Source organism: Vicia villosa, linkage group LG6 (genome assembly GCF_029867415.1).
Source record: "Vicia villosa cultivar HV-30 ecotype Madison, WI linkage group LG6, Vvil1.0, whole genome shotgun sequence".
Taxonomy (NCBI): domain Eukaryota; kingdom Viridiplantae; phylum Streptophyta; class Magnoliopsida; order Fabales; family Fabaceae; genus Vicia; species Vicia villosa.
In genome coordinates this window covers 135460609-135476893 of record NC_081185.1, presented here as the reverse complement: position 1 = coordinate 135476893, position 16285 = coordinate 135460609, and the positions used below count along the sequence as shown (strand labels likewise).

Genomic DNA, 16285 nt, shown 5'->3' with positions numbered 1-16285 from the left:
AGCTGAAAGAGCGGCTCGAGAATTGGAAAGAGAGGTTTCTTAGTTTCAGATGAAGAATTACTTTGTTAAAATCAGTATTATCGACCATCTCTATTTTCCAACTTTCTTTTTACAACGCTCCCATGAAGATTTGCAAGGAAATTACGAAGATTCAACATAATATTCTTTGGGGAGACTCGGTAGATAAAAGAAGAATTCATTGGATAGGTTGAGATCAGCTATGTTTGCCTTATAAGAAAGGTGGTTTAGGCTTAAAGAGAATCGACGATTTCAACATTGCTCTTCTCTTCAAATGGAGATGAAGGATTTTGCAGGTGGGAGACTCTTTATGGAAGGATATCTTGACGATGAGATATGGCAATTTGAATTTCAAGTTAATGGCAGGTCACGGTTGTAGAGCTTCTGCTGCCAATTCAGCTTGGTGGAAAGATTTGATTAGTTTGGAGAAGAGGTTTCTTTCGCCGACTCTTTCAGATAACATTAATTTCAGGTTAGGCAATGAAGTTTTGGTTCTGTTTAGGAAAGATATTTGAATGGGGAGCAGAGCTTGAAAGGCTTGCTTCCAGATTTATTTCGCTTGAGTTCAATAAAGGATGAGAATGTGGTTTGTATGGGAAGCAGGTCAGATAATGTGTGAAAGTGGGGTGATTGTGGGATCGATTGCACTTCGAGTTAGATTGGGTCGAATATGATGCAGGAGTTTCGGGATAAGTTATCAGTGGTAGCGTAGTTGAAGGATGCAGAGGATGGTGTGGTTTGGAGGCATGATCCCTTGCTTGGATATTTAACAAAGTCTGGTTATGCATTGTTGGATAGGATGCATGAAAGCATCAATATGGAGGAAGGTTTGGAATCTCCTCTTGGTTTTATCTGGAAAGTTGTTGTCCCATACAAAATTAAAGGCTTTGGGTGGAGATGTTATCTAAATAGGCTACCGACGAAAGTCCTGCTAACTTTAAGAGGTATAGTTTTCCCTTCTAATGATCTTCTATATATTTTCTATTCAGAAGCAGAGGAAACTTTTGATCATCTTATTCTTTATTGTCCTATCTCTAAATTAATTTGGAACATTATACTAGATTGGGTTGGTTTTTGTTTTGAGTAGGAAGAGCGCTTATGGAGAAATTTCCTTCAGTGACATTTTAGTTGTAAGAAGAAGAAGTCGAAGGCAGGTAAAAAAAGCATTATCTGGTTGGCGGTGGCGTGGGGCATATGGAATTTGAGGAATGATATTATTTTTAACAATAGAGTGTGCAACGTTTCAGATCTCGTTTGGAATATAAAATTGAAGGCGTGGAAATGGTCCATCATCGAAGAAATTTCTAATTCGAAGTGTAATTTTTACAAATTTTGTAAGGATCCATTGTTCTTCTTATCATAAGTCACAATTGATTAAAAATTTCTCTTGTTCCGAACCCTATCTCGATTTTTTGTAAGCAGATTTGAGTATCCCTAATATTCATTTATCTACAAATCTTTGCTTATATATATATATATATATATATATATATATATATATATATATATATATATATATATATATATATATATATATAATTTGCTTAAGTAACCTTAAAATTAAAGGTAAATAAAATTGAAAAAAAATACTAGTAAAACTTATGTTTGCGAGTTGTGACAAGGGAAGAGAAAATATGGGAAACTAAAAAACAAAGATGGTGGACATGTAAATAAACAAAATAGAGACCCTTTTATGAAATTTAAAAGAAACAAAGCTTCTCACACACCCCATTCATTATTTTAGGAAACTCACCACTCCCCTTTTCCTTCATGTAGATAGATTCTCTCTTTCCGCGTCCTCAACTCGCTTTCCCAACTCACTCGTGACTCGTCCGAGTCCAACTACCTCATGGCCAATAACCCCTCCGACGCACCCGCCGCCGATGACTTCCTCGAACAAATCCTCAGCCTACAGACCTTCGCTTCCGCCGACTCTGGATTGACCGGACCCGACATCTCTCTGACGGGAACCTCGCCGATGATGCTGCAGCTCAACTCCTCCGACGCCAACCATCACCTCGCCGCCGGAGGTTCCTTTCATGCGCCGGTGTACCAGTTAGGGTTGAGCTTAGACCAAGGCAAAGGAGGAGGGTTTTTGAAGCCGGAGGAAGCCTCTGGTAGCGGGGAACGCTTCCGCAACGACGTCGTTCATGGTAGACCTAATAATGTGAGAATTCCTCTTTCAATTTTCGTTCTCTTTGAAATTGAGCTCTTGCCAGTGGTTTTATCGTTTCAGTGTAATATGAGGGTTTGTTTTAGTAACAAGTATACTTAGTTTCTAAGACGCTCAGAATCTCAGATACCTCGAACACGATGACGACACCGATAATAATTTAAAAAAATCATAATTCAGGTATCATGCACATGTACCAGTGTATGCAATATTATCAACCTTATGGAATTATTATTGCATGTAATTTTTGATGAAAATAACACATGGGAGTGAAACGTTAATTTGTTTACATGGAATACAACCTTGTGGAATCGACATAAGGCATCCGTATACAAATCAAAGATGAAGGAATTATGCATTAGGATTAGATTTGTACTGGACAAGATATTTGGAAGTGTTATACTGATTATGGATTGATTTGAACATTTCAGGATTGTGATTTGTAAATTTGGTTATTTATATCTCTTTGTCAATACTTATGGTTGCTTTTCTGGGATCTTTGAATTCTTGAATCAGATAGGATATATATATACTTTACTTTGAGTATACTTGAATGAATGGTTTATTGTTTTAACAGTATTTTTTTTTTTACTTTCCTTTTTGTTACTTGTTTTTTTTTGCCTCAGATAGGGAAGAGGGGGCATTGATCAATTATCATGTGTAATCCTTGTGCAGGTTTTTCATGGGCAACCCATGCATACAACTGTTCCTGCTGCTCCACATCCTCCAGCCATGCGTCCTAGGGTGCGGGCTAGAAGAGGACAGGCTACGGATCCTCACAGCATAGCTGAGCGAGTGAGCTTTGGATATTTGCATGGATATTGACTATTTGCTGGCTTTTATGTGTAATATTTTATATTGTAGATTAACTTTGTTTGATTGCAGTTACGTAGAGAGAGAATAGCGGAAAGAATTAGGGCCTTACAAGATCTGGTTCCAAGTGTCAATAAGGTAAGTGAAAATTGTGTGCAAATTTTGCTCCAAAGCATAAACATTTGAACAGTCTTGGCATATCAAGTTGCTAATTTTCTTTATCACACAAGTCCTAAATAAACCATGACTCTATTGAATAAAATTTGTAGTTTGAATTGAGACATATATGTATAAAGTAATTATTTTAGACCATTTTTCTAATGACATGTTGACAACTAGTTACATGCACTGCTTTGTTACACGGCCTCTGCATACAGAGATGTTGATTATGGAATTTATTGTGGATTAGAGTTGTTCTGTTGCATGATTGCTGTGTTCTTTTTTAAAGAAGGTAATGATGCTGAATTATTCCGTACTTTCTAATATTATGATGAATTTCTATTCTGTTCAGACAGATAGAGCTGCCATGTTAGATGAAATTGTGGATTATGTCAAGTTCTTAAGGCTTCAAGTAAAGGTAAGCCGCGACCGTTCTCCTTATTACTCCTGTCCAATTTGTAATTAGTGACAGTTTTAATTATAATGGCCTTTCACAGTCTCATGTGTATTGTATGTTAAATCTGCTCGCCTATGTTGTTTTAATTCTCACCTTACCGAGTTCCAGTAGTTATGATTCCACTCATAGTCAAAAGTGAAAACAACTTCTAATAACTGTTGATTTATCTGCCTTTCAGGTTTTGAGCATGAGTCGATTGGGTGGAGCAGGTGCAGTGGCCCCACTGGTAACCGATATCCCATTATCATCAGTCGAGGTGATTATTATGAAGAATGAGTAGTTGAAAAAACTAGTAGATATACATATAGAGTCGAGATCCATTTTTACCGGGAGTAATTTTTTGCATAGTAGCTCTGCCTGATAACAGTCTGTATAAGTTAAATTCCATAGTTTGAATATATCTTCAAGCAATCTAACAAATGTAGTGGTGATCAGGAAGATGGCAGTGAGGGTGGAAGAAATCGGCCGGCTTGGGACAAGTGGTCGAATGACGGCACAGAAAAACAGGTCGCTAAGCTTATGGAAGAAAATGTTGGAGCTGCGATGCAATTGCTTCAATCAAAGGCGCTTTGCATCATGCCTATCTCACTGGCATCTGCGATATACCAGTCACAGCCACCGGACAGTTCTAGTATAGTCAAGCCTGAAACCAATCCACCTCCACAGACCTAGGGCACAATCCATGGACCCCATCAAAGGCTCGTAGAAGACTTCTGAAACCCTCAAATCATTTTGTCTGTTTCACACCCTATAATTAAGTCATTGGCAAGCATCATGTTGCAATCAAAGTCAGATACCATGATTTTTTCCTTTTTGCCTTTCTCTCTGCTTTTGTCCATACAAAGTTTAATGTCAATGCCTTAGAAAATAGAGGCAGCCCCAAATTTCAAGAGGAAGAAATTGTCAAAAGTTCACTTGATATGCTTTTCTCTCTTTTGCTAAAATGGGTGGTGGGTAGTAGTGGAACATGATGCAAGCACTTTAATAGTGGGGCTTAATTTTTGTGTAGTGGGCTGTGGGACCCTTGTAAAAGTTTATATTATAGAATGGTGTGTATATTATTTATAGTATTTAGTAGTAGTGATTTGAAATGCAGGGTAGTAGTTGCTTTAACAATGCTGAGAGGTGCCATGTCCAGTCCAGCAGAAAATAATTGTGCTTTTTGGTTATTTAAGGATAGGGACAACTTTTTCTATTGTGTTGAATCATTATTGGATTTTGATGTATTGGATGGAGATGGAAGGGAACTAGTGTGGGAACACATATCTATATCAATCATTAAGCTGGGTCCTTATTCAACTTGTCTCTCGAATATAAGTATTATACGGTGCATACGGTAATGGGATTACTATAAGTAGGGACCAACCTTTTACTTCCTTTGGAGGATGACAAGTAACCCAATTGTTATGTTTACCCAATTGTTTGAAAAATTAAGGGGTTGTTTGAATTAGTTTTAATTTAGTTTTTAAAATTATTTTGTAAATTAATTATAAAAAATGTTTGGGTTAATACCTATTTTCATCTCTGTCATGTCATATGGGTTTGGTTAATTCTCCTAAAAAAAAAGTTGCAAGAATGGTCTCAATAAATTTTAAAAGTTCAAAAAGTCTGATGTGGCATTATTATTATTATTTTATTATTTGGTTCTTTAAAAGATTAAATATGAAAGTTTAAAAAATTGGTCATTTGAGGTGTTGAACTCAAGACCTAAAGCATACATGAAAAACACCCATACCATTAGGCTGTGCTTTGGTTTTTGTTCTACAATTGAGAAATGACCGGTCAATCAAATTTATGTACCAAAACAAGTTAGAAAAATGACACAAAGTCATTCTCCTAAAACTTGTAGTACAAAAACAAATATGAGTGATCAAGACAAAGTCAAGGAGATGAGATAATTACATCAACCAAGTCCTTCTTAGTATCTTAGAACAAATTTATCATCAAACCAATAATCTCATGATCACCTTAAAGTAGATTTAAAATGATAAAAGTTTATCAAGAACTAATCCAAACCTAATTGAACAAGATGACTACATCCTCATCCAATTGATCATAAAGAAAAAGAAAGAGAAGAAGATGGAGATGAAGAGATAAGGTAAAACAAAACAAGATAGAACAAACCAAATTGGATCATGAATTAGGTCTAATTACGTAAAAATTAATCATCCATTTTGGTGAATTTGGTCTTTCAACATATCAACACCCGAGTTCTATTGATGTTGATGAAATTTATGACCTAATAAGTCATAATCCAAGGCAACCAACAATAAGACCAATCATCAAACATTAATATCACATAATAAAATATAAAATGTATTTTTTTTTTGAATCAAAAGACTTGTGTATTAATTCAAAAAACCATAGGTACAAAGCGATCCAAACGGATCCAGCCATCCAACAATTGACTATAACATCAAAGTAGCTAGGTAAGGCCTTAGCTTCAACTTACCCCACCTTCTATAAACTATAATATCAATAATGTTATTCCCGATTGTCAATCTATCAATATCTTTCCCAAAACTAATCGAGTTCCTATACATCCATATACCATATACCGTTTCCGCTATAGCAAGCTTAAGCATATCCGATCTGGTAGATTTTCCTCTGCAATTCTGAATAAGCCACAGTATTTCCTGAGTCCAATTAAGTGGTTCATGTAGACAATTCAGCCAAAGTAATACCCTTTTCCAAATAGCCTTTGTCTCAAGACAATCAAAAAGCAGATGTTCTATAGTTTCTTCCTGCGAACAAAAACAACAACTAGTGTGGTCCACCATTCCAAATCTGAACAATCTATTTCTCATTGCCAATTTGCCATGACATGCCATCCACAAAAGGAAGAGAGCGCGAGACCGTGCACTATTCCCACAAAACAGCCTGAACCAAGGAACTTGACTATGTACTTTCATGAGTTGTTTATAAACCACTCTAGAACTGTAACCTTGCCACTGATTCCAGCCCTGCATACCAATTGCTACATCTCTTTGTTGTAAAATTGTCTTGAAGATCCAAGAGTGTTGCTCCTTAGCTTCCAAAAGCATTATGTCCTGACCCTTTATATAATAGCAATCAATCCACCTAACCCATAGGTTGTCTTTCTTCTGCTGAATATTCCAGAGTAGCTTCATCATGGTAACTGAATTCCACACTTGTAAATCCACTATATTGAGTCCACCTGCCTTCCTTGGTTTACATACTTGCTGCCATGCTACAGGGCTCTTTCGACTGATTATAGTGCCACCAGTCCATACAAATGTCCTACAGATAGAATTAATATGATGTATAACATGCTTTGGGAGAGGGAGACATTGTAACCAATAGTTTGCAGTAGCAAAGCAAACACTCTTTACCAGCTGGACTTTCCCTGCATAACTTAACAACTTACTACTCCAGTGAGTAATCCTCCCCACAATTTTATCAATCAATGGCATATAGTGGTGCAAATCCAATCTCCTGCTGGTCATAGGGATACCAAGATATTTGAAAGGCATCACTCCCTCTTGAAAAGTTGTAAGATTCTTCAATCTCATCTTGGTGTCTAGATCAACTGCCCCAAAGAAGATCCTACACTTCCTAGGATTCACCACAAGCCCTGTAGATTGAGCAAATGTTTGCACCACTTTCATAAGCATCTGCACTGAGCCAACATCTCCTCTTGAGAATATTAGAACATCATCTGCAAAAGAAATATGGGTTAGATTAACAACTTTACATCTGTTATGGTGTTTAAATCCAGGATCCAGTTGCATCTTGTATAGTAGTCTATGTAAGTATTCCATCATGATAACAAACAATAGAGGTGATAATGGGTCCCCCTGTCTGAGTCCTCTCTTTGCAGGCATAATAGAAGTATAAGTCCCATTTACATTAAATCTATAGGATACTGTAGTCACTGTCAGCATTATCCACTTTATGAATTGTTGGGGAATTCCAATCTCACTCATGATAGTCTGCAGGGCCCCCCAGTCAACCATGTCATAAGCTTTTTGTAAATCAAGCTGTAACATACATCTAGGCACCCCTCCCTTCCTTGAATAGCCTATCAGAAGTTCAAAAGCAAGTAGGATATGATTTTGGATTTGTTGTCCAGGCACAAAAGCTGCCTGACTGTGACTAATCACTGTCCCCATCACTTAAGCCAGCCTGCCAGTCAAAACTTTAGAGATAATCTTATATAGAGTGGTACACCCAGCTATAGGTCTATAATCCTTGATAGTCCTAGCTTCTTCACTCTTAGGGATTAAAGTGACAATGGTACAGTTAACTGCCTTGTAAATTCTGCCATGAACAAAAAAATCCCTAACAGCTGCCAAAATATCACTTTTAATAGTCTGCCAGCTTGCCTTGAAAAATTTGGCCCCATAGCCATCAATGCCTGGTGCTTTTAGGTCACCAATGCCTTTCAATGCAACCTCCACTTCTTGCTCACTGATTGGCTCCACCAGTTTAAGTCTTTGTGCAAAGGTCAGTTGTGGTCCACGTCTTAAGGCATCTATGTCCACTTGGTTAATATCAGTAGCAGCTGTTCCCATCAAGGATTGATAGAATGAGATAATGTTCTGCTCTATTTCCAATTGAGAAGACAAAACTGTCCCATCCTCTTTGTACAAAATGTGAATGCCTTTCCTAGCATGCTTAGCCTTCACAAAGGCATGGAAATATGTGTTATTCCCATCCCCTAGCTTCAGCCATTCAATCTTAGATCTCCGCTTTAACACCTTCTCTTCAAGTTCATGAAGAGCAACCAGCTTAGTAGTGCACTGATGTACTTTCTGTATTTTCTCACTATCCATCAAGTCATTTTGTAGATCCTGGTAGGCAGTATTAAGGTCATTCTTTGCTAGCATAATGTCATGCTTCAAGGTAGTCACAGGTTTACTCAGAGTACGGATAACCCTTTGGAGTCTCTTAAGTTTCTCCCACACAATGTACATGGGCCTCCCAGCTAAAGGCATGTTCCAGTTCTCTTCAACACTTTTCTTATAGCCCTCCATGTCCACCACACAATTATAGAATTTAAAGTGATATCTAGTGCTCTGCATAGGTCCCTTGTCTCTCAGCCACAATAATGCATGATCAGAAATACCAGGGTTAAGGATGTGTAATGTGGTATCCAAATTGCTTTGGAGCCAGCTAGTATTTGCCAAGACATGATCAATTTTGGTGTAGATAGGATTCTCCTCTTGGTTATTTGACCAAGTAAAGTAATTTCCCATTCCATCCATCTCATACAATCCTACTCGATCTATCATACTATATAAATCTTTAATTTCAGCCTGAGTTACTCTTTTTCCTCCAATCCTATCTTGCACTTTTGTGACATTGTTAAAATCACCCAAGGTCCCTGTTGATTCCTATGTAAATTCTCAATTTCTATCCACAAGCGTTGTCTTTGGTCCAAGGTATTAGCAGCATAAATGGCAGTGATCCAATACAAGAATTTGCCACTTAGATCACATACCTCACCATGTATCATCTGACTAGTAGTATACCTAACTTTTAAATCAAGCAAATTATTATCCCAATGGATCCAGACTCTACCATTATAGTGACTACAGTAGTTATCAACATACTTACCCCAATTAATCACTGTCGGAGCCACGAATTCCATAGTCAATCCCTTCGCCGGATTTCTGTTGTCACTCAATACATCAACCCAGAGTTTCCTCTGCTCAGCCACCTTCTCTTTCTCTTTTAGGGTTTCAGATTTTAACACATTTGGGGATGAAGAAGTGTCTCCTCCCTTCGTTCCACTTGTAGATCCACTGTTGTTGATTGTTAGATTCTCTTCCCCTTCATCATGATGATCCTTCGTCGTATGAACTGCCTCGTCGCCGTGATGATTCCATAGTCAAATAAAATCACCATAGATCAGAAATGACCTAAGGATCATATAATAAATTTTTCAAAATTTTTGAATGCCTAAAGGAATTCTTAAACTATTAAAAATGCATGTAAAAAGGAGAAAATTATTAAAAAAAAAACTAAAACATAAAAATAAAATTTCCAAAAAAATAACATTAGGTGTAAAATAATAAAGGGTTAACATCACTTTTCACCCCCCTGTAATATAGGCGAAATTCACTTTACCCCCTCGTAATATATATTTTTTTCATTTCCCCCTATAATTTTTTTTGGATTACCCCCATAAGCGTGCAAATTAAACACCAAATCGGGGGGGGGGGGGAATAAAAAAATATTACAGGGGGTAAACTTTACACTTAGGGAGAAAAAGACATAACATTTTTATATTTCAAGGGGGTGTTTAAATTTTTTTTTACAGGGGAGAAAAGTGAATTTCGCCTATATTACAGGGGGTTTGTATATTTAACTCAATAATAAAAGATATTTTTCTGAATTTTTTGGAGTTAAAACTGTTTTTAAAATGATTTTTGAAGTTAAATGAATTAAAAGAAAATAAAAATAAGCAATTAAGAAAAAACAGGAGGCAATGGATCTGATTCACTTAAATGACATGGCTGATCCATGGATCTAGAGACGTGTGTGCACCGTGAAAATTAATCAAATAAATGACACTGAATCAGAAAAAGTATAGCCAACCAAAACATTCTAATTGTCACACTCTCATTGGCTGAGAGGTGAAATTGGTTTGAAATTGAAAAACAAAGTCTCTGATCGTCTTCTCCGTTCAACCTTCATCAGAGTTTTTTAGTATTGAAACACGAGAAGCTGAGACTTATACTATTATGTTCGTCTCTTCATTGCCATCTCAACCAATATCTCAACATAAATTTATTCATACTCAATGAGGAGAATTTTGCAAAACAAGTTCAATAAAGCGAATTTCAACAAATACGAAAGGTAAATGCATCAGTTTAATAAAATTGAACATCCAGAAATCATCAACAAATCAAGAGCTACAGTGTGGTATCAAGATTCAAGCAAATAATTGCTTCTATCTACCTGTGTGAAGTGTGATTGAAAGAGCAAATTGAAGCAGTTGGTTGGAGCGATTCAGAGAACCTTAGAGCTTGACTTTTGTTGTGTTAGCTTCAGAGGAGAATGAAGGAGCTAATGACACTCAGAAAATAGATTGAAAAACTTTGAAATATGAAAACTAAGACTCACAATTGCAGGGTTTGGAGTGAATCTGAGCAAGGTATTTTTGCCTCTCTAATGCTTGGAATTGAAGCTAATATGTTGCTCTATTTATAGGGAGTGTTATGTAAGCTTCATATGTGTGAGAATGATGCAAAATGATCCAATTCGTGTGAACCAAGAATCTTGAAAAGTGTAAATTTTCTCGCCCTCAAAACTGAGCCAAACCTTGGGTTTAATGAGTCAAATTGCTTCATAATACATCACTAATCATGTTTGAATCCAAAACGCGTACTAATCTGATCAATTAAGTGGATTAAGTTGATAAAAAATTATGACTAAAGTGCAAAATTAGATTTCAAATGATCATGTTCTAGCTCATGTGCCAACTTGTACAATAAGCTTTATAGTCTCATTCATTTTCCAATTTTCTCACATCATCACAAAGAGTACAACGTGCCAAGAAAGGTTGCATTTGGATGCTTGTGGAAAAAGTTATGGCATCTAAAAGTTGGTACAAAAGTAATGCTTAAAACTCAAAATTTTTCTAAGTACAAAATGCATCAAAATGACCTATAATGTTTTCAAATCTTTCATGTCCTTTCAAGCACTTTTATCCTTTGTTCCTTGAAGAAAAATTGTAGAGGACATCATGAATGAAATTTGTGTAAAAATAAGCACAAAAAAATGTTGAATATTGAAGGAGTTGTGATCTTGAAAAGTTTAGCAAAATTCACTTGAATCCACAAAATGACCTATAATGTTTCTCCATCTTTGATGATTCTCCAAGAATAATTAGCTCTTGACTTGTGTAGAGAAGTTGTAGAGGATGTCAAACAAAGTCTTTTTAAAAAATAAGCACTAAAAATGTTGACTTTTATGTCAAGCTTCCTTGATCAAACTTGAATCTTTTGAGCTTTTCTTGCAATCCAAGATACAGTGATGCACATACGAACTCTTTTAGGATGTATTCTCAATTCAACGTTGATTAAATGTGGCTAAAGCTTAAGGTTTTCTTGATGATGAAGGCATGAAAATAAACACACGAACCCTGACTTTCTTGAGGAACAAGCAATCAAATCTTTGGGGAAATCTTGACCAATTGAGATTGAATAATGTTTGAAGATGATATGATCTAAGATTATAGGTCAATACTTGATGAATAAGCCTTGATAATCAATGTTGACCATACTTTTGACTTTGATCTGATAAAAATCCTAGTTGAGGGAACTTGTTTGATCTACTTGGTTCACAATTGTCCTTGCTAAATAAACAATGGAAAACAAGACATATTTTTAAATTTTGATTAGGCTTCCTTGATCAAACTTAGGCTTGATAATGTTGACTTTTATGTCAAGCTTCCTTGATCAAACTTGAATCTTTTGAGCTTTTCTTGCAATCTAAGATACAGTGATGCACATACGAATTCTCTTAGGATGTATTCTCGATTCAACTTTGATTAAATGTGGCTAAAGCTTAAGGTTTTCTTGATGATGAAGGCATGAAAATAACCACATGAACCCTGACTTTCTTGAGGAACAAGCAATCAAATCTTTGGGAAAATCTTGACCAATTGAGATTGAATAGTGTTTAAAGATGATATGAACTAAGATTATAGGTCAATCCTTGATGAATAAGCCTTGATGATCAATGTTGACCATACTTTTGACTTTGATCAAATAAAAACCCTAGTTGAGGGAACTTATTTGATCTACTTGGTTCACAATTGTCCTTGCTAAATAAACAAAGCAAAACAAGACATATTTTTATATTTTTATTAGTAGTTAGTAAAACATAAGGCATATAAAAGCAAATGTACAAGATACACAATAGGGTTCATGATGATCCCTGCATAGATGAGCTCAAATATAAGAGAGTGCTATGAGGTACCCAAACATGTGATCTTGATGTAATGCAAATACACAAATGAAATGGGATCTTAGGGATACGAATTAGGGTATGACCCTTAGAGGATGAAATGATGTCTGAACTTTGAAGCAAAGTTGTAGTGGATATCAAGAGGGACATTTGGCCTCAAAAAGCGCCTATAAAAGTTGAAAATTTAGAAAGTTATGCCTTTTGGACCAAATGGTATACCATACTTGATTTAGATCAAACACACTTGTACCAAATTGAAACCTTTGATGTTTTATTGTATTCTAAAGATAAATAACGATAAAATGAATACCATATGAATGAAACTTGAATGGCCTTTGATTAATCTTGATGATTGCTTAAGAAAATGTATGGAAAAGGCATGGAAATAAACCATGAACCAAACTTGAATCACTTGTGAAAATAAATAACAAACTTGAACTTATCTTGATCAAATGAGGTTGAATGAAGCTGGCCTAAGATTATAGGTCATGCCTTGAAGAAAAGTTCATTTGTCCAAAAGCTGAACATAACTTTGACTTTAAGGAACCAAAACCCTAATTTAGAAACAATGATTGATCTTTGGGAAAACTTCAACAACAAAATACGTTACTGTGAGATTTTGAACATATTTGATCATGAAATAACATCCTTTTTAAGTCTTGGTCATTCTCTTGTCTCTTTTATTGCCAACCATGCCTTTCACAATAAGAAAAGAAAAGCAACAAACATATTTTTGTATTTTGAATAATGGTTAACAAAATTAGATGATGAAACTAAAGCAAATAAAGATTAAAAAAAAAGCACAAAGGGTGCTTGGTGATCTCCCACAAAAGGTAAACCCAAAGACCAAGGGGATGGAGGAGAACCATGCTTGTGATCCTGTTCAAAAGCATATGAATGATAAGTGGAATCTTAGGGATAAAAATTGGGGTGTGACAAACATGTTAAGAAAACATTTTCTATTTGTATTATCAATTTTAGCTGACAGTTATAAACACATTATCTTATTTTTAGTTTATTTCAAATTTTCAAGGATTTGTAAGGAAAACTATTTTGAACAAGTTTATAATGTACAAATCTTCAAACATAGGAAGTAAAGTGAAATTAAGTGATATGTTTGTAATATATTTTATAATTTATACATCTTCAAACATATTAGTTTATTTGCTTTACACAAGGAAAACAAACAGATAGTTAGTTGAACCAATTAGCGTATTTGACCATAGAGAATTAAGAGGAAAAATTTAGCTTCCAACTTCATGCCATTTACCAATGATTGAGTAGAGTAGACAAAGATTTGTATATGTACGATTCCTCGCAAACTGCACAAGCTATTTATAGTTAAACTTGAGCTGCAGGTAGACACCAATGACTACAGACTTGCAGTTGCATAAATGGTGTTATCTTTGGCCTAAGATAGTAAATAGGTGTTTGACTATATTTTTTGCATGCTGACATTTGTGTGACTTAGCTAGTCCAAATTCAACACTTCTGATTTACTTGCACGTTAGGGAAAGACATTAGCGACGGTACTAAAATGCATGTAATAGTGTACGTAGATAAAGAGTCTTAAGTCAAATAGTGTTTCCGAATAACAACCACCACCAGTATTCTAGTCACCACCCCTGATAATCCCACATCAGAAATAATGGTAAGGAACAAAATCATATCAGCTTGCAACAATATGCCGAGGAAGAATAATATACAAAATATTTTATACATATGTTTTAGGTGAATTCTTATTTACCCACCTCAAAAAGGTGGGTAAGGTTACCTTTAGTGTAAAATGCATTGAAAACATCAAACAATTGTTCTATATGTTAATTAATTAAATACATAAAAATTGAATGGTATCGTCTGATTGGTGGAATGTACACTACCCATCTTTTTGTGATGGGTAGAGAAGTTGTCTCCTATGTTTTAATGTCTTTGAATCTGAAACAAATATTATTTGAATTACTATATGAAGAAAATAAGTATTGGCTCCTAGGAAGCAGCTAAATTGGTTATTTTAAAAACAACTGGTACGAAATCATCAAATCAATGAAGTTGTCATCGATTGTTTATTTATCCCAAGAGAAGGAAAAGAAAAACATCGAGTAAAACCTAAAAGGGAAAACAAACAAAGGTCTTACGACCAAGAGAAAGGGTAAGGATGTCGGTTATGCAAGGGGAAGGTATCAATACCCCTCACGTCCGTCGTACTCGACGAGATCCACTCTTGTTCGTCTAATTTGAGAGAGAGAGAGAGAGTGAATGAGGAAGAAGGGAGTAAATGAGGAAGAAGATGAAGAGAAAGAGGGAGACCAGAAAAGAGAAAGAAAGTGAGGGGAAAACAACAATAACATTCTGCCACTTGGCAAAACCTGTTGTTTTGATTGGGCAATGCAAATTGATTTAGTCAATTATCTAAAAAGGTTTTTATTAATGCAAATTGAAATTGTGTTAAAGGTTAATTAAGGGTGATCATAAGCATTTTCTATTCTTAGTTAGATAGTTGATTTACAAACTCAATGGTTTAATCATCGTACTCACATACGTAAAATAATTGATATTCATTAATATGTATGAGAAAAAATGTTGAAGATAATATTTTATAATTAATAATATTTTAATTCTTTTTTATTTTATAATTATGTGTTAAACAAAAATTTATTAAGTCCTAGTTTTTTTATTTAAACAAATTAAATGTTGTATTATATCATAATTTTAAAATATATAAAAACCCTTTTTTTTGTACATCTAGATCTAAAGTTTCCCTTACTACATTTTTCACGATGATGAAATTACTTAAATATATGATTGAATATCAATATCAACAACAACATTTTTAGGAACAAGTTCCATAAATATAGAATTATGGAAGGAATTCTCCCCTTTTTGATAGAGATGGCAATTAATTGATAGTGGTGTGCATATGTCCACGAAGCATAATATATGGGTGTATGTTGCATATATAATTTCTTTCAGAAAGATGGTTGGTCTACTAGACAAATCATGTGTTGTGTCTACATCATAAATATATTTATATGGAACTGGTCAAAATGTTGGAAGTCAAATGTCAGTGTTTGAAAGTGTAGCTTAAAATTGCTTCCTTGGACTTCTGTTACGAAAATGTACAGGGTCGTGCTTACCGGCTGCAACGGTAAAAGATAATCAACAAAGTAAAATAGTTGAATCCATTGGGATAGTTGTATAATTTACCTCAGTTTCAATAACGGTTATCCCTTTCGTTCTACATTCAGCAATATGAGACGACATTAGTGACAATTAAGGACACAAAGATTTGAGAAACTTAAAGATACAAGAGTTACAAGGAACACTGGAAGATCGAGATCTTAAAGTGAATCAAAGAGAAGATAAAAGAATGTTGAATATACATTGTTGGCTCAAGTTAAGAAAGAAACTTTTGAAGAAAGAAAGAATAGTTGGAAGAAATGAAGTAGAAGAAGTTATAAAGAATGGACAAGAACTGATGACAAACCTGAATCTTCAAGAGCATGAGAAAGGTTCATCAAAAATCATAGCAAAAAGAAGAATTATGACAAGGAAAAAATACAATGCTTCAACCATAAAAAGTGTGGACACATTCATCTGATTATTGGTTTGGCAAAGATAATAAAGATTGAAGAAGAAGAAAATGTGGCTCACGAAGATTCTGGCTAATATTTTGTCGTATTGATGGTAACAACATTTAGTATTAAGATCTGCAATTTAAAGAATGG

General features: G+C 35.1%; 1 protein-coding gene across 1 annotated transcript; it reads left to right on the top strand.

Annotated features, from left to right (window-relative positions):
* Nucleotides 1–1742: 1742 nt before the first annotated feature.
* Nucleotides 1743–4919, top strand: LOC131610128 (transcription factor UNE12-like). Its single transcript, XM_058882002.1, has 6 exons — nt 1743–2185; nt 2867–2986; nt 3077–3142; nt 3516–3581; nt 3799–3876; nt 4056–4919. Exons 1-6 carry the CDS (start codon nt 1868–1870, stop codon nt 4290–4292), a joined length of 885 nt encoding a protein of 294 aa, XP_058737985.1. The 5' UTR covers nt 1743–1867; the 3' UTR covers nt 4293–4919.
* The last annotated feature ends 11366 nt before the right edge of the window (nt 4920–16285 follow it).

Excerpts from the sequence above, each read along its gene's own strand:
- LOC131610128 (XM_058882002.1), top strand. The coding sequence starts at position 1,868 with ATGGCCAATAACCCCTCCGACGCACCCGCCGCCGATGACTTCCTCGAA. Across the intron at positions 2,987-3,076 it reads CTCACAGCATAGCTGAGCGA|TTACGTAGAGAGAGAATAGC; the intron begins GTGAGCTTTGGA and ends GTTTGATTGCAG. Across the intron at positions 3,877-4,055 it reads TCCCATTATCATCAGTCGAG|GAAGATGGCAGTGAGGGTGG; the intron begins GTGATTATTATG and ends AGTGGTGATCAG.